The following is a 19,105-nucleotide window of genomic DNA, read 5'->3' as shown; positions in this document are numbered from 1 at the left end:
TAAGAATAATTGTCTCCCATTTTCATTTTAAGTGAGTCTTATAGGCAGCTATCAAAAATACCCTTTTCTGCTGTAATTCTTTGGGCAGAACTTTCTAACTCTTGAATCTCCCTGCCCCCCAGCTTTTCATCTGCTAAATTTTTTCTAGATAATTGCGCATATTTGAAATGGTGCCTAAAGCTCAGCATAGTGCTGACCAGAGTTTCAGTAGTGAATTTGGCAGAAGTTACTTCTGTTTATTTTGTATATTATGTTCTTGTTAACCTGATTCACAATGACAAGTGCAAGTTTTCTTTTTGTGCCAACATTTAATTTATTTGTTAGGCTGTGATGTTACGACCCGGTCTGAAATGAAGACTGTGTGTTTCTGCGCTCTCTGAATTATCTTGAGAGGAAGATCCCTGTCCCAGCAGTGGCCTGCCCTTTTGTTGCATTAGCTGAGAGAGAGTGAGAGACCAGGCTCTTTCTTCTTGCTGGTGTGAGGGAGGAGTCCTCTGTTCCTGCAAGCAGGAATCGTGGGGTACTAGTGCAAAGGAGCAAGAGCTCACTCGCCTTTCCCTCCGTGCCCAAAGCACAGGCAGGCTGCTATGCAGCTTGCTGACCTGCATTTAGTGTTATTAATTTTTCTGTGATGTAATGTGTTATATTTTAATCTAGTATTACTCTTGGCCCACTCCACTCTGTCGTGATTAAAATACAAAACATATGCAATAGTGATATTTGGTCCATGCTAGTTTTGTATCCCTTAAATAGTAATACTGCATCTTCAGTCCAATGCTTTTAGCTTAATGAAAACGCTCTGTAATAATGCAGTTACCTATTAAATATCACATTCTCCATGGCCCCTGAAAAATTCAAACTTGATTGGGTTGTTTAGCCAATGGTTGGTGGAATTGTCTGAAGGCATAGTCATGTATATTAATTTAGGCATAATATAAAGTAAATGAATGGGAATTCTTAGCAAGAAGTCATCTTGGAGCTATCACTGTGCATCTTTCTAGTAATGTTTCTGGTTTTAATCCCTTCCCATGGTGCTGTTTGTGTACTCTTCCTTCACAAGCCATTATTAATCTCTCTTTGTCTCTGTTCCCAGACTTTTGCCATCCTGCCTGATCCTTTCTTGTTAGATGTTTCTAGTCGTGCCCTGTGCTTTTTTATTTTGTGCCAGCAGGCTGAGAAAAATACTTAAGATCCTTAAGGTTTAAATGAGAGAAAAGTCACAACATGTTGCATCAGATCTTGACATTCATACTTAACAAGGTGTTGTCTGAAGCTGATGGAACTCTTAGTAACCCAGAGTTACAATTTAATACAATTAAGAGCTTGGAATTATGGCTGGGCTCTGTTAAGTAACACAAAAACTATATGTAGGATTCTCTGTTATTTTGAGTTGCATTTCATATATTCTCAAACCACAAATGAAACTTTTTTTTTTAGCTGCCAGTTCCAACAGCAAACTGGGAACATATATTTAAATTGCCATTTGAAGACAAACCTGAGTCAAAACTCAAATCCAGGCTAGTTAGATGCAAACCCGTATTCCGGCAAGGGCTCTGTTTAGTTCACAGTGCAGTCAGTGTTCTTGGCTTCTCTGTGGGACAGTGACTGTTCTTTCACCATGTTCCTTCTGCCATGAGGCCTTGCGGTAAGGATACTTGCCCGGTGCTGGGCAAGCAAGTTGTTTCTGCGCTCCTTTCTTCATTGTCGTGTGAAATGGTGGCTTGTGGCATAAGTAGATTACCTGAGCTTTAGCTGCCCAAACGAGCGCTCCTTAGGAACATATGTAGTATAGGCGTGTAGTTCTGTGGATTTTTGGTACAAATAGGAGTTTTGTGGAGCAGTTAAATTGGGACGATACAATCGCTTTCCTCCAGCAATTAACTGAGTTCACTTTGGTGGAAATTACATTGGATACACTTACCTGTATTAGTGCTGCTTGTAGAAGAGCTATAAATAAACCATAGCTTCATTAGCTGCCATGGCATGTTCTACGTTTTCAGGTGTTTTGTGTAAATCAGTACTGTAATTCCTGCAGGATAGATAGGAGAATAAAGAACTTGGTTTTCATCGTATTCATCCGCATCCGCTGTAGTAGAAGTGACTTCTGATGAGCGGTTTGGGGTTAGAATAAAGAACCTGACAAGTCTGGGTGGGTTTTTTATGTTTACTGATAAAGGAATGAGCAATGGATGACAACAAAGATTAGAACCTTAGAAATAGATTCTTCCCATTGGGTAAGTGTTGGCTACATTTGACAAATTATTGTCAATTAATTTGTCATTAGTGTGTGGCCATGGTTAGCTGGTCAGCTTAATCCAAAGCAAAAGTGCTGCTGAAAATGGTAGCTGACTGTTACCAGTCTGTTGCCCCAGTCTTCATGGTCCTAGTGTCTGTGTGACTGTAGTCAGGCACACCAAGGGGCTGACCAAGCCTAAGGCTATACAGAGATGCTGGTTTTCAGTTAGATGATGTGGTTTGTTTCATAGGCATGTTACTAAGAGCACTAACACATGTAAGGGGTAAAAGATGAACTGCCTCTATAGTGCTCTTGTAATGCAGTCTAAAGTGAGAGGCAATAACATTGTGTGGGTGAAAGGAATTGAGAAGTGTTAATGTTTGTCTGCTTCTGAGCTTTAGAAATACTTGGGGGGGGGGGAATGGAGAGCAGAAATTTAACTGGTATTTCTTGAGAGTTTCATGAGTAGAATAAGCTTATTGAACTTTATAAGAAAAGGCTGGTTCTAAAAAAAGGGAAAGAAATATAGCATAAAGGTAAAGAAGAATGTCTTGCTTGTCTCTGTGTTCAGAAACATGAGACTAAGCAAGCTACATGTGCCAAATGGATTGTGAAAAATCAAAATTCAAGTATTTCCTTACACCTGCTTGTAAATTCAATGTTAATAACGTATAGATAGAGTATGTCTAAATAATTTACGTAATTTTACTGTTACATTTTCTGGCACAGTCCATCATGATCATGTTAGTTCTATAATGCTAACACTTCAATCCTTCCCTGAAAGGAGGGGGGGAAGCAAATGTTCAGTCTTTATGTAGAGGGTTTAAGCTTACCTGTGAATGAAGTAAAAGAACTAATTTAGGAGATTCACTGTGTAAAACCCTGACTGTAGTGACATTATTTATTCCATTTCGTAGTGCCAAGAGACATGTTGACCAGTAATTAAAAAAATGCTGTGGCAATGATATTTTTTTTTAATTAACCTTATGCATTATTGCCCTTTTTTCAAGATAGGTGTTTAAAGAAAAACAACTTTTTTCTAACTGTAGAAACTTGGGTAGATGGAAAATCTTGTTACTTGAGGCATACTCGAGGGCTGGGTCTACTTGTGTAATACGTAGTTTTTGTCAAACAATACAGTTTTGCTTAGCATTAAACACATTATTTTGGCCTGGATTTAAGTAAAACTTTGAGGACTTAGACCATATCTGCATCATATGAACATAAACTGTCTGCTTAATTGTTCTGTAGCCCAGAAAAGGGCACATTGTCACTTAGATGCCTGAGTAACTTGTATTTTATCTTATCACTGAATAGAAGGTGTGGGTACGCTGGAAGTATAAGTGTAGAACTTAAGGAGGCAGTAATGTAAGAATGTAAAAATGTTCAGTGCTAAATAAAGCTTTGGGCTGCCAGAAGCTCAAAACAAACTTGGGTTAGATTGTCTGAAAGCAATATTAAAAAAAGTTATCTTGGTTCATTCTTTACTTAGTTCTAAAGTTAATGTATAACTGTGTTGAAGCAGTCTCCCTCTTCCCTTTCCCAGTAGTAGAACATTGTGCATGTTTATGCTAGTATTTTTTTAAATAAAAAATCCAACTGTAACCTGTTTAAAACTGTTTCCAATTGGCTGATTTTCTTTTTCTTTTTTTGTTAGATGAAAGGGGCACTGACTGAAATTATCCAGCTCGCTACCTTGGATTCAGACCCCTGGGTCTTAATGGTAGCTGATATTTTAAAATCCTTTCCAGATACTGGCTCCCTTAACCTTGATCTTGAAGAACAGAATCCCAATGTTCAAGATATTTTAGGAGAGCTTAGAGAAAAAGGTAAGCCTTTTCTGTTGGTGAAAATTACAGAAATTTGGTGGTTTGTTTTGTTGTTTCATGGACAGTCTGGCTATCTCAACAGTGTTAGTATCAGGACAAGCAGTATGTTTTGTCTCTTAACTGCCGCAGTTCATGACCTGACATGTTACTTGACTGGGAACTGTGATATTTGAGGAATGGTAACTTCTTAAATTATCTTTTCACATATCATCAGAACTTAGATGTCAGGTGTTACCTTGAGTGTTTGTGAAGGGCAACACACAAGTTAATGTGGATTCATTCATGTTGTAGACAGGCTGTATGTGCGCTGATAGGTAATCGCTGACTTACTGCAGCTTGCCAGGCTGAGGTTTTTCATCTGTTGCTCTGTCTCATATGTTGTAGTACCAAAGAAGACAGTAAGGCTGTTTGTGCAGTGTTTGGGTGAACAGCCTCGTGTGTGTGGAAGCACCACTGCTGTATTGGGCAGGTGGGGTGCACGTCTGCTGGAAATCCTCCTCTAGGCAACAAATGATAGGTGCTGTGGGGAAGCCTGATCACAAGGAGAGTTTTGCTGCTGATGCCTGATTAGCTATGGATTGCCTAGCAGCCAAAAATACTGGCTCAGGCACTTGCACAGTTGCTGCTTCAAACAAAGTAGTAAATGGTGATGCAAGGCTACTCCTACATCATTGGGTTTGATGTAGCACAGTGCCTAGAAAAAGCCCTTGGGCATCAACGGTGGGACCTGGTCTTGGAGTTAGGATTGCAGACCAATAATGAAATGGCTTGGAGGTGGAAGCCTGTTTTGTTACTATAAACAACCATTTGTCTGTTCACACTTTTGGTTTGGAGTTCTGTTTAGTAGTTTCCTTTATGTGTCATTTTTAAGGAATCTGAGAATTCAACTATTATCTTCTTTTACTCTGACAGTAGTTACATATTTAAGATTCCTGTGATTTGACCAGGTATAATTAACATGGGAGCTCTTATGAAGCTAATGTAAAAACCAAACATCCTAGTAACTGGTTACATGCTGAGTAATAATTGGAACTAAATTGCTCTTGGTGTTTAGACAAGCGATCTAAAATTTAAAAGCACATGTGCACACTAGTTGCCAAATGTTTTGTAATTAGCTATGGAAGAGTTGCTAATACCCGTGTGTGCTGTGTTAACTCTTTACGCAGTAAGTGAATGTGAAACTTCAGCTATGTTGCCGTTGGAATGCCAATACTTAAACAAAAATGCCTTGACAACACTAGCTGGGCCACTTACTCCCCCAGTGAAACACTTCCAGCTGAAAAGGAAACCTAAAAGTGCCACTCTCAGAGCTGAACTCTTGCAGAAGTGTAAGTAGTATTACAGCTGGTTGATAAGATTAAATTACAAATTCGGTGGTGAAAGAAAAACTTACATTCAGTCTTATTCTACATATGGGGATATAAGTTAAAAATTTCTGTTATAAGAGCTTTGCTGGCTGATTTTTTTTTTTTCCTTGATAGACTGATACATGTGGAAGAGCAGCTGCAAGTCATGCTGGCCATCATTAACATTAAAATGCTAATGTTGATTTAAATGCTGTTCCGATTTCCAGGCATACAAAAAGCTGTAGCTTTTAAAAGTACACATATATTCTCTCCTGAGTATATTTAGCAGTCAGTAAAAGTGAAGATTTGTGAGGGACAGCTTTGGTTAAAGCTCCTGAAACAAAACTGAAATGAAAACCTTGATTTATTTTATCAGATGTTTTGGCAACAGGGAGCAAGAGCTGCTAATTAGCGCTTTCTTTTGCTCAGTGTGGCTGTATAGGGTGTGAAAGCCAAGAGGGTTTTTGCTAACAAAAGGCAGCATAAGTATACATACATGTACCGGTAGCTGCTTGAACTAAGTGATCTTAAAATAGTTTGCTGTACCTGCTGTGCTGTTGCAGCAGCTTGTTTCTTTCTTGCATGTGACTTGACTAGCTGGTCTGGTGAAGTGCAAGATTTGGAACTTTTTATGATGTTACAGAACTTTCTTTATTTCAGTCTTTATTAAGTGTATTGTCTACTCTGATAATTTCTTCTAGTTTAGACCATCTTGCCAGTTGCATAGTCATATTGATTTTACGTTTTGTCGAAACACTGTTTACCTTGCTTAAATGACCTGAGTTTTAATGAAAATATTCGTCCATTGTTGCTATTCCTATCTTTTTATGTATTAGCTAATAACATTTTATATAAGAAGCAGTGTATTGGTTTTTTAGCACAATTTCTGTAATAACTAAAGCCCTTTTTCTTTTTAGCAACAGAAACTGCACAACAACTCAAGAAGACTGCAGGAGTGCCTTTCCATGCCAAAGGCAGGGGACTGGTCAAAAAGATAGATACAACAAGTATGGCTCACTTTCATCACTTCCTGGAAAGAAAATCTGATAAAAAAGCCTTGATGAAGAATAGAATTACCATCTAATTTTTACAAAAACTTAATTCTTTTTGAAGCAAAGGATTTTTCCCTTTCTGCCTCCCTCTCTCCTGACATTTAAATGTTTCTGACATGTCTTGTCAGAAAGAACAAGTGTGGGGTTTCTGTTACATGGCAAGTATATCTGCCATGCTTCTAAAATGTACGCAGCTAGATCATGCCTAGAGACTTTGGTAAGAATTTAATTTGCATCACTCCAGGAATAACTCCTGACTAAGCCCTGTTGCTCCAAAAGGGAGCAGAGTGGATCACAATAATCTGCTCTGCTCTTTGAAATGCTGTGAAATAGACTGAATCTTGTATTCATATAGTCCTGTGTGGAGAAAGAAGAGGGAACAGTGTGCTCTCTGCAGCCAAGGCTGTGCAGTGGCTTCTGTGTAATGGACATGACAAAGATGGTTAATCATTCTTCAGCTTTGCATTAATAGATTTCAACTGTTTGCTGAAGTTCTTGATCTGCTTGATGTTTTCCAATAAGTTTTTGACTAGGAGCAAGAGAAGAGCTCAAATTTCGTTACGTACTTTAAATCACTGCAGAGATGTAAGTTTTCTGACCCCCAATATGATGCTGAGGTGTAAAATATGAGTGGTTTCTTGGTGTGGTGGCTAGAAGCTGTGAAGTACATTGTGTCAATGCAATTTAAGATGTGGTTTTGGGCACCAAAGTTTAGCCCCAGGTTCATGCAGGAAATGCAAAAAGTTGTAATTTGAACTAAAAACTGTCCTGGTATAGAAATGGACCATTAATTCTTCTTGACATTCTTCTTAGCTGTTGAGCTAATAAAGCTAGTTTTTAGACTTGGCCTTTACAGAATCCTAGAATTGTTTTGGTTGGAAGAGACCTGTAAGATCATCAAGTCCAACCATTCACCCTGCCCTGCCAGGGTCCCTAAATTTTGTCCCTCAGCAACATATCCACACCTACACATCTTTCGTTTACCTCCAGAGATGGTGACTTCACCTGTCTGGGCAGCCTGTTCCAATGCTTCACAACCCTTTTGGTAAAGAAATTTTTCCTAATATCCAACACAAACCTCCCCTGGAACAGCTTGAGGCCATTTCTTCTTGTCCTGTCACTTCTTACTTGAGAGAAGATACCAACCCCCACCTCACTACAACCTCCTTTCTGGTAGCTGCAGAGAGCAATAAGGTCTCCCTTCAGCCTCCTTTTCTCCAGACTAAACAACCCCGGTTCCCTCAGCTGCTTCTCATAAGACATGTGCTCTAGACCCTTCACCAGCTTAGTTGCCCTTCTCTGGACAGACAGCACTTCAATGTCCTTCTCATAGCAGGGGGACCAAAAGTGGACACAGTATTTGGGGTGTGGCCCTCACCAGTGCCGAGTACAGGGGGACAATCACTTCCCTCCTCCTGCTGGCCACACTTGTGCTGGTACAGGCCAGGATGCTGTTGGCCTTATTGGCCACCTGTGCACACTGCTGGATCATATTCAGCCAGCTGTCAAAGAGCACCTCCAGGTCTTTTTCTGCTGGGCAGTTTCCAGCCACCCTTTCCCAAGCCTGTAACATTGCAGGGGGTTGTTGTGGCCCATCTGCAGGACCTGGCACTTGACTTTGTTGAACCTCATATTATTTGCCTTGGCCCATCAATCCAGCCTGTCTTGGTCCCTCTGTAGAGACTCCTGACCTTTGAGCAGATCAACACTCCCACCTAACTTGGTGTAATCTGCAAACTTACTGAAGGTGCACTTGATCCCCTTGTCCAGATCATTGATGAGGATATTACAGAGAACAGGCCCCCTTTATTGCTGATAAAGATATTAAAGAGAACAAGAGTACCAGGTGGTCTCTAGAAATATATTTATGGGACCAGCTGGGATTTACTCTACTGAAGCATACTCACATTGGTCACAGAGGATTGTCCTATGGTGAAAAGATTTTTCAGTACAACTTACAGAAGAATATAGAATATCTAACCTTAAACTAAATTTCTGTGTTTATCTTCAAATTGTAGGGTATGATGAGATTGTCAGGAGGCTCGGTGACCTAATAGGTATAGATGTGTATCCCTAATGTTTTTAGCAGTTGATGAAAGAGTGCTGTCTTTATTGCTTACATGGAGTGAGAGCTAGAAGGATAATGTGTAAAGTTGGGGGAAAACATCTTCTTACAGGTGTAGCAGTTTCTACTGAATGTTGAGAGAGCAAACAGAAAACTTGCAGTATAGAACCTCCTCATTGTGCAAACAGTAGCTCCTGAAGTTCGAGCCCCTGTGTGAAGCAGTAATTTACCTTTCCAGTAGACTGAGCCCTTAGCCCTGCAGAAGCTTGACTGAGAGTCTTTGATTAAATACAGTTTTACCAAGTAACTAGATTGTGAAGTTCAAAGAGCAACTTTGGCGATAATTTGATCCAGAACATTCATGGCCACTACTTTTTATCTGTTCAAAGTTTATTTCTTATAAAGAGAGTATCAGTGTATGTAGAAAAAGTGTGTTTTGATAGCAGCGTATGTGTTTGGTTACTTCATGTTGAATGGGGTTAAAGCATTAGCCTAGAGATGGGCTCTTAATCCTCATCTGAAGGGTAAAAACTTATCTGATCTTTGAGGGACACATAGGGTGTTATAGACAGTTTCACAGTATAAACATTTGAAGTTAAAGGGGAGGGTTTGTGCGTTAAGAAGGGAAAAAGCCGAAGAATTCCTTATTAATGTTTAATGAGTTACGAAAAACAAATACTACAATTTTTGCCTTTTTTTGATCTTCCCTAAGCACCACTCAAAGGAATACCAAAACAAGCTCCATTCAGGAGTACTTCAGCACCTAGTGTATTTAGTCCTTCTGGAAACAGAACTCCTATTCCTCCTTCAAGAACACCTTTGCGCAAAGAAAGAGGAGTAAAGGTAGGTGCACTCTTTCTTAGTCTATTGCTTTCCTGTTCAGGTCTCCTCCCTTATCTAATGTGAATTTCTGTTTTGAATCCAGTATCAATGTGTTAAAGAAAAAATTAAGGACAATATTTAGGAATCAGCATATCAATATTTAGAGGTCATAAATTTAACAATGGTTATGAAGTTCTCTGTGCTCTTTCTTTTTAGCTGCTAGATATCTCTGAGCTGGATATGGTAGGTGCTGGCCGTGAAGCAAAGAGAAGAAGAAAGACGTTAGGTTGGTATAACATTATGCTTACAAAGGCTGGTAATATACCTGCAAACAGGATCGAGATTTGTAGTACCGTTTTGTTCTTAATTTGTTAAAACTTATCTTCAGCTAAACTTTAAAAAAGGGAAAAAAAAAAAACCAAACCAAAAACACTTTAAGGGAAGATTTTCTTTTTTTTTTTGTGACGCTTTTAATCGTATTGCTATGTACCCAGGTAATAACCTGACCGGTTGCGTAAAAGAATTGAAATAGTCACTTGGGCTTTGGGCAACACATAGTGGTGTGAATGGCTTTGGTACTGGAACCGTTCTGACATTTTGGTGTGCTTACTTCTTCTGGCTGTATGGCCAAGTAAATTAATTGATAGTAATGTTGAAAAAGAATTTAGCACTCTCCAAAGTTCTGGCCGAGACAAGTGGCTTAATGCTCTTAAGTCAAGCAATGGTCAGCTGCATCAGGAAGGTACACTGGGCACCATATTTGTCCCAAAACAACTTTTTTGTATTAGTCACAAAAAAAAAAAAACCACCTCAGAACAAACTCACAATTGCTATTAAATTTTTCCTTCGGTTTTGATGCTTTCTAATATCACATAATTTTTTGTGATTATTTGTGTAATTAGCCAGTTCTGCCTGATTACTCAGTTATTGTATCTTGATGGATATACGTTATGGTTCAGTTCATAATTGGGTTGATTATAAAATCGCATATGAAGATTACCGTATATACCAACCTTAGAGCATATACCTCTTCAAGCGTGTTAGAACAGACTTTGAGAAATGCATTTTTATATCTTCATTTTAAGAAGAGTATCTAATTCAGTATTTCAGAAAACTTCCTTGAACTGACCTCTCTCTTTTGCAATAGACACAGAAGTTGTGGAAAAGCAAGCCAAAGAAGAAACAGTGGTAGAAAATGCTACCCCAGATTATGCTGCTGGCCTTGTGTCTACACAGGTAAAACCAAACAAAGAGGAAAGCATGATGCATGTTGTTCTAAAACACTTAAACACTGTAATGATGTTTTACAAACTTGTTGAAACGTGCCTCTTAATGTAAAAGTCTTCACGATCCATGGTATTTTTGCCAAAGTAGATACAAAATTCAAAGCAGGGTAAAGGTAAAGTTTTTGATTGTTTTCTTGCTGTATTTTAAGTTTGTGGTGGGGTACAAAATGTCTGTAACTGAGGGTTGTAGTCTTCTATCACAGATGAAGGGGGTAGCAGGTCTTTCTGATCTAGAGAGGTCGAATCATTTTCAAGAGTTCCTGCAGGTTTCGCTCTGTGCCTGTGCATACTTTGTAACCCTGCTGGAACAATGTCCACAGGAGTCTGTCAGGAGCACTCGTCATTGGTCTGTGCCCCAGGAGCCGTAGCTAAATATGAGCACCCAAGTAAGCTTCTGTGGTTCTTTTCTCCATTTTTATCTTGTAATCTCTGAGAATCGATGCTTGATCCAGAAGGCAGCTTTTTCTGAGTTCTCCAAACTCATTTGTAACTAGGCGTAGCCAGTCCCATTACTACCGAAAGGGGAGGAGAGATATGGTGGAATTGATCTCCATCCAAATTATCCATGGCTTATAAATGCATGCCTCTTAAAATCCATAAAGTTCAGAATGGCTGCTCCTTCTCTTAAGTCTGCCTTTTTTTTTAAATCCGAAAGTTGTTTAGGATTTACCGAGAAAGCTAACCAGTTGCTAGAGGTAGTTCAGTCAAAGGTGGGAGGTGGAGGGAAGAGTTGTGTGTAGGGTTTTTCCCCTGTTATTTCTGATACAGTGCATTGGAAAAACTGTGATGCAGCTTGTGCCTTCTCAGTCAGGGTGTAGCTTTTACAAGAATGCTAGGTCTTCTCCCCCACTTCTGAGTTAAACTGGTCATATTCCAGCAAGCGTTGGTGTGGATTTAGTTTGGACAACTCAGTTCTTTAGATACCAACAGATGATTTGAGGCTGCTGCACCCAGTGTTTGCAAGCCTCTTGAGATGATAGAAATCAATCTTAAATCTTAAGCGTCGTCTCCTCTTCCAAATTCTAAATGGTCATGGTGACCTCTGGCCCTAAGTCCATGTGTTGACTAGCTGACTTGCCTTTGGAGAGCACTCTGTTTAAAAGACCTGTGGTTTGGTTGTTGAGCCAGGTGTTTTTACCTCTGAAGCCTAATGGTAAGCACATGCAACACTGGTCCCATGGTTGTGGGGCAGCAGTCTATGGCACACGTGCCAAAAACAATGTCCAGGCAGACACTGGTAGGCCTCTGTCAGGAGTAAAGGTCATTGCCTGTCTTTCTGCAGAATGCTAAGAGAATCTTTTTTGGCGAGATCCGCATTTTACAGAATATCTATCTCACATTTTTCTAGTAAGGACACCTTAAACGGTGTGTCTGCTAGACTTATTCCCCCAAAACTTCGTTTCTGTGTCAACCCCTTAGGTTTATAAGGCTGGGTTGGACCAAACAGAAGATCTTCACAGAGATACCATTCTATTGTGTTTATGCTGTGTGCAATCTCGTGTATAGTTAAGTACAAAATGTGGCATTTTTCTTTGGCCTGTTCCTAGGTGACTTCTGTCCTGTTGGTGTTGACTGCCTCTCAGCGGAAACAGGGTTTGACCTCTGTTTTGCTGATGCCTTCTGCCTGCTTGTGCTCAATGCCACTGCATTCTCCTGGGTGATATTCTAATAGGCCTTTTGCCTGTGGATGGATGCAGGTTTCTGCTTGCTAATAGCAAAGAGCATGTTTACTCAGGCAGAAGATCACTTATTTCTATAGCGTAATTCCTCAGAGTGTGCCATCTGCACAAATTTCATCCCCTGGTCTCCATGCTACCAGCAGAGGAATGGGACAAAGCAACAGCAGCTTGATGCTCTTTGCAGAAGTACATTCGCTGAAATAGTATTTTTGGCTGGCTCAGACTGTGCCTTTGGAAGTTACTTTTATCTGAAGTAGGTGAAATAAAAGCTGTTTTCTCTCCTAGGGTAGTTTTTGTCTGATGTTTGCCTAGGAAGTTAGCAGAACTGGTGTTGAAATGGTATTTAAAATGCAGAAACAGTACAGGAACACATGCAGTATGGCTATACCACTTTCTTTTCTGTTTTACAGAAACTTGGCTCATTGAACAATGAGCCTGCGCTACCTTCTACAAGCTATTTACCTGCTACCCCTAGCGTGGTGCCATCTTCCTCCTACATCCCGAGCTCTGAAACACAGCCAGGTAAAGGCACTCTTGCTTTTGGGACCTAATACCTCCAACTCTATACAGTTTTACTGTTTAGCTCTCCTCTTATTTAGAAACATACTATTCCTCAGTTCAGGTAAAACTGACTCTTAGCAGTCTAAAATTACATCGCAGGAACCCAGCCTTTGGGTTTGGGGTAACCGGACATGTCATCTGACTTAAAATGTTAAAGCTTTGGTGGTTTTAAGCCTTAAAATGACTACTATTTAAGTTGAGCAAGCAAAGCTCACTGGTTGGGGGGTTTTTTAATAGAAAATATGGCATTTTTTTAATCCCTAGAGGGACACCAGTAACACGTGTAAGTATAGGGTATATACTCCATACACACATCCATATGCCTGCTATTGCAAAACAGTTGCTTTTAAGAGTCAGGTTTCCAGAGGCAAGTGTATATTAGCTTTTGCACAGGCTGGGATGAAGCCATCCATTTTTCTGTTTCTAACAGTCCGATATATAATACCACAGCTCTTCCATATTTTGAAAAGTGCTACATTATTTTTAAGTCTAGAAAACTGCTTATAGTAGAAAATAGCATTTGTACAAATCCTTTTTAATGCACCTCTTATTTTAACACACTCGGTTTTACTTTTTCTTACCTGATGCACATGAAGTCTTAAAGGAGTGTATCAGTTTGCACTAACAGATGTGCAGGCCCAGAGTTCACAACCAGACTCTGTAGTTAACAGAATCAGTGTTTCAGTTTAATGCATTATTTTTGCTTTTACTGGTTGCAATTTGGTAGTGTAACATTAGTCTTTGCATCAGTGAGGCATGGCATATTGGCCACTACAGAAAAATGCATATGCAAAACCTGATCATAGAATCATCTGGTCGGAAGAGACCTTTAAGATCACTGAGTCCAACCATTCACCCTGCACTGCCAGGGACCCTGAACCATGTCCCTCAGTGCCACATCCACATGTCTCTTAAACCCCTCCAGGGATGGGGACTCCACCACCTCCCTGGGCAGCCTGTTCTGGTGCTTCGCAATCCTCTCTGTAAAGAAGTTTTTCCTGAGATCTAACCTAGATCTCCCCTGGCGCAACTTAAGGCCATTTCCTCTCATCCTGTCACTTGTCACATGGGAGGACAGATCAACTCTCACCTCTCTGCAGCCTCCTTTCAGAGAGCAGTAAGGTCTCCCCTCAGCCTTCTTTTCTCCAGGCTAATGGATGACTTCACTTGGCCCTGAAACAGCTCAGAATCTCTCTGAAGGTCATTACAAATCTTTCTCTGGAAGAAAATTGCTATCTCCAGAAGAAATGCAGCCAAGAGCACATCAGTGTTGTCAGCAGCTAGTATTGTTTTCCAGAGCCTTGGCGTTGTATTCAACAGCAGGAAAAGCCTAGTTTAAAATTCTGTGTTCTTTTTGTTCTAACTTGTTTTTTCCTTTTGGTGTATGAGCTATCTAGCTTTTCTTATGGTCAAGGAATATAAAACTGTTTCCTCAATAAGACGCACACGGAATATCCAGAGATTTGGTCTCGTTTAATCTGAGGTTGCATAATTAAGATGTGGTGTTATGCAAGTCTGTTGTTCTGACGTGAGAGGAAGCCAGTAATAAAACTTCCTATCATACAAGTGTCTTAAGGGGTAACTAATTGTTTGTTCTCTCAAATTGTCGCTGTCCTGTTTCACGTCTTACTGGCCAACAGCCATATAGTTGAAACCAACACTGTGTTGGTGCCTAGGACCTCTCATTCTCTAAACTCTGGTCTGAAAGGCAGCAGCATAACTCTGGTCTGTATCTGCCTTTTGGACAGCTGCGCACACAGTGCGAATAGGTCAGCTTTGAACCTCAGGAGATTCGCGAAGGGTGCTCCAGCAGCTGTGCCTGTGTCTGAGAGATGCACAAGAATGTAATGGCTAGAGTATGCTCTGGGTAATCGCTGTTCACTGGACGGATGGTAATTTAGGAGATGACAGTAATGTGGTGGTCCTATATGTAACCTACACCTGCAGCCAGCTTCAGACTAGTAGCTCCTTAAGTGCAGGCAAATGGATCAACTTTCAGAAATGAGAGTTAGAATGTGTCAATAGCGTGGAGTTTTAGCCCGCTTAGCAGGTAGTGTTTAAATAATGGGTGATTTGCGAAGACTATTCTGTCACCTGCTTAAGTGTTTGTGTATTTTCAGTATTTGTTACTGGCTGAGACTTGGTTGCTGTTTCCTTTGGAAGCTGCTGCTAAGTTAGGTAAAAAACGATGGAGTATTTTCATGGTTTCGGCTTCTACATAACAGTACACCAACAATCCTGGTAGGGTCCAAGAACAGTTGCTATAGCCAGTGAAAAAAGGAAACAAAGCAGTTTCAATTTACTAAATCTGATAGCCATTAAACATAAAATTTGATGCTAAATATGTAATCCATATTAGACAGCTAGTCGCTCTGTCTAATTACCGCTAAAGATAATTGAGTGGAAAGGGCATTAGCTCTTCAAGTTTTCATGTAGGTATTACATGACGTACTGAATCATGGTGCTAAAATGGAATAATCAGAATTTTTAGTTTTCTCTGAAGGCCATTGGTGATGCTAATCCCTGCTTGTGCGTGATAATACTTTTAATTATCCTGATTGTTTTTTTGCAGCTGGCTCTGCACGAGAGGCCTTGCAGACTAACAGACAGACTGAAGAGCCTGCAGCTCCGAATGCCGCCACAACTCTTCCTGCACAATTCAAACAAAGAACACCTATGTACAATAGTAACTCTAATACACCTGCAACTACACCTACCTCACCCCTAACACCTACCACACCTCCTGCCATTTCCCCTGCAGCACAAGCACCACAAGCAGCCCCCCAAACTCAGCAGCAGCCACCACCGAAAAAAAGCCTCTCTCTCACAGTAAGTAAAACCAAGTTATTTCTGACTGCTGCTTTCGATGTGGATTGGAAAACACAAATTTTTATTATCGATCTCATTCAGTATGTTGGCAGTTCCTGGCTTTTGGATTATGGAGTGGTTGAGGCTGATTTTTTTTTTTATATAACCAAAGATAATTAAAAATATTTTGTGGCTCTGTTATCATTGCTGTCTTAGTGTTAATCACAATGTTGTGCAGTGTTAATGTCACAGGAAGATGTCTTTTTTTACTGCTGTTTGTTATGTAAAATAGTACTGCGTTACTCATAAAGAATTTGGGGAGGAAGATGTGTTTCCAGCACAGCTGTTGCCCAGCCAATTCTAAGAGGGCTGATCTGAAAGTAATGCCTCTTATTTTATTGCGTTGGCCCACAACATCAGAGGAGGGTGGTGGTGGTATGGCTGGCAGTAGAGGTTGAACCTTCCCACCAATATCCTGGTACGTTTTGTTGCCATGTGACAGACGGCAGCAGAGGTGCAGTCTGACAAAATGGTGTCTGACATGGGAGTACATATGAGGCAAAGGTGAGGGAGTGAATTTGTCCATGTGGAAAAAGTTGCACCCATTGACATTCATGGGTGCCGCTGAGTGTTTATGGAGTCCAAACAGCGGATGTCAGCACAATGAGGTGGTGGATGCCATGTTCCAGGAGTGGCAACAGCGACGTGAAAGACAAGCCACATTCCAGTCGGCCCTTCCATGTTCATCTCTGCTGGTGCACGTTTTTGAGTGCAGCATGCAGGGTCTTCTTCACTGCTGGCAAAAATGCACAGGCAATGATGGTGACTGGTGAAAAATAGTGTTTTGTGCTTTCTCAAATAGTGTTCCTGTGCTCTTTGTATCTGCTGTAGTTTCCATGGAGATAAATAGGAGGCATTACTTTTGGAGCAACCTGCATATGTATTTGAAGCTGCTAAAAAGCATCCTGTTGTAGCTGTGGTAGGAGAAAAGGTATCAATAAATTATTTGACGGTGAAAGCCTTTATTTCTTGATCCCCTCACCCCCCACACTATACATATTTTTCATATGTGGTGGGACTTGGGACTGGGGAGGTAACTGAACAGCAATTATCCATGTCCTGAAGTTTCTTACTGCTGATATGTTGGTATATATTATGTGCATGCTTGAAGTTAAGCAGATAACTAATTCAGATAACTAATCTGAGATACAACTGATTTGAAGACCAGCTAAGCACATCTGGAAGCCTGGCTTGCAACGTGTGAATTTTAAGAAGCTGACTTTTTATTTTAGTATCTATTTTATTTATTAAAGGAAGCAAAATCCTCTGAAACAAGCCTGGGCTTGTTGGACTGTAGAGGAAGCATTGGTTTTTTTCCTTTTTCCTAATGTCACAAAATTGATAATGTAGACATTTTAAAAGCTTTTTGATGGTAGGGGTTTTTTTTACAGTTTCAGAACTCAGCTGTGAGTGTTAAGTTAAGCATTAACAAGGGAAAGCCCTGAGGTTAAGGGTTGGTTTTTTTTAAATTTTGTAGATCTGCAAACTTTCACCTGACTCCTTGATGTTTGTCTGTGGGTGTTAATATGGTAATTGTTCATAGTGTTTTCTCCACTAAAATTCATACGTGTTTTTGTTGCAGAGAGAGCAAATGTATGCTGCACAGGAAATGTTCAAGACTGCAAACAAAGTTACAAGGCCAGAAAAGGCTCTTATACTTGGATTCATGGCAGGATCCAGAGGCATGTATTGAGACAACTTTAGCTTGCTTTTTGAATGTCCAAATCTGAAATTCAGCCTGGCATTTCTAGATGCACATATGTGAGGTCAAGACCCTTGCTTTAGCTTTGCTCTATATGTACTGGACTCCTTGCTTTACTCTGGACTGTATGTAGTTTTATGGATTATCGTTCTAACTACCTGGAAATGGGTCTTCAGGGTCTATTTCCAATAAGTCAAGCTGTCTGTCAGAGCAGCTGCTAAATGCAATATATACATAACTGAATATATATGTAATGTCATGGCTTAGGGGCTGAAGAAAAACCAGGCAGCTAGTCAGAGCGGTGAACAGACTGGTTAGGTCCTAGTAGTCTGCCGAAAGGGCCAATGAAGGTAAGTTCTTTTGTGGCAAGTTGAGGTACAAGTTGGGTAGCTCAGAGCCTCCTTGCTAGCTCCTTTCTACTAGAAATGTAGCGAGTGTGGTCTCACAGGTAACCACAGGCCCTGTGAATCACACAGGAGATAAGCTGTCTCCTGACGTATATTGGCCTTGATAGACCAAGGCTATTTTACCAGAGGATTATCATATGTAAGATGAGAAGGGCCTTAAGAGTCCTCAGGTGAACTCTATCATCTCTATCATGTGAGGGCTCTTATCCCTGAGGTGCTGGAGCCTAAATGTGGCTCATGCATTTGGATTAATTCTGTACACTACTGAAGATGACCGGAGTAGTTACTGAGGTGATGCCTGGGCTTTTAGAAAGTTTTGCATCTGTTGCATCAAGGATGGTACTCTTACTGCTAATGCTACTTCAAATTGCAGTAGGAGGTGTACTTTAAATTAGGGACATTTCTTGCTTGGTTTGGGGTTTTTTCAGCATGTGATAACTCTCCAAGTGCTTTTTACCTTTTCTAATAGTATTGAAATGTATAATATGTTCTTATGCTTGTTTTCACAGAGAATCCTTGCCAAGAGCAAGGTGATATCATCCAAATTAAACTTAGTGAGCATACAGAAGATTTACCAAAGGCAGATGGCACTGGCAGCACCACTATGTTGGTTGATACGGTCTTTGAAATGAACTATGCCACTGGTGAATGGACCAGATTCAAGAAGTACAAACCTATAACTAATGTTTCCTAAGAGAGGCGGCAACAGCAGATTGGACCAAATCAAGCTTAGAATCAACCAGCTCAGAGTATGTCAACTGTACACGTGAATGCCATTTTATACATTTCTTAGTACTCTCCAGAGTAGAAGTTGTGGCTCTTCAACCAAGCTGAGCTCAGCAAACATAGAAGATGATGGTGTCAGACTCGCTTTTTATTTTAATCTCGGGAGAGGGAAAGGTGGTCTTAGGGGGGCAAAGTTGTTGGTGTGGTTTTTGTTTTCCTACAGTTCAAGAGGCCAGAAAAGGAGATCACAACTGAAAGATGACAGATGGGAGCAGTTTACTTCTGAGTACCGGAAGAGAAGACAACTGCACAGTCATTCACGGTTTACCATTAAACAAGGGCACAGATCTTTATTGTAAAAATATTTCCCTTGGCTACATGGGTTCTATTATTGCAAGAATGGACACTTAAAGCACCACAGGTCGGTGCTTGATTATTTTGTAATTCAGCTGCAGTATCACTAAATATTGCGGGTGGTAGATGTCCAATGTCTAATGGTACCCACTGTATGTTTAGCTTAGTTATG

General features: G+C 40.4%; 1 protein-coding gene across 1 annotated transcript; it reads left to right on the top strand.

Moving 5' to 3' along the window:
• Positions 1–3,893: 3,893 nt before the first annotated feature.
• On the top strand, positions 3,894–18,711 carry NELFA (negative elongation factor complex member A; the record flags this gene model as incomplete). Its single annotated transcript, XM_010135871.1, has 10 exons — positions 3,894–4,065; positions 5,232–5,393; positions 6,329–6,418; positions 9,241–9,371; positions 9,567–9,636; positions 10,498–10,586; positions 12,726–12,837; positions 15,449–15,705; positions 17,327–17,426; positions 18,363–18,711. Coding segments are annotated over 10 exons (1,368 nt in total), but the record flags the coding sequence as incomplete, so codon positions are not given.
• Positions 18,712–19,105: the final 394 nt, after the last annotated feature.

Source organism: Buceros rhinoceros, unplaced genomic scaffold (assembly GCF_000710305.1).
Source record: "Buceros rhinoceros silvestris isolate BGI_N320 unplaced genomic scaffold, ASM71030v1 scaffold7135, whole genome shotgun sequence".
NCBI lineage: Eukaryota > Metazoa > Chordata > Aves > Bucerotiformes > Bucerotidae > Buceros > Buceros rhinoceros.
Note: the sequence above shows the minus strand (reverse complement) of the source record. Positions and strands in the feature narration are given on the sequence as shown.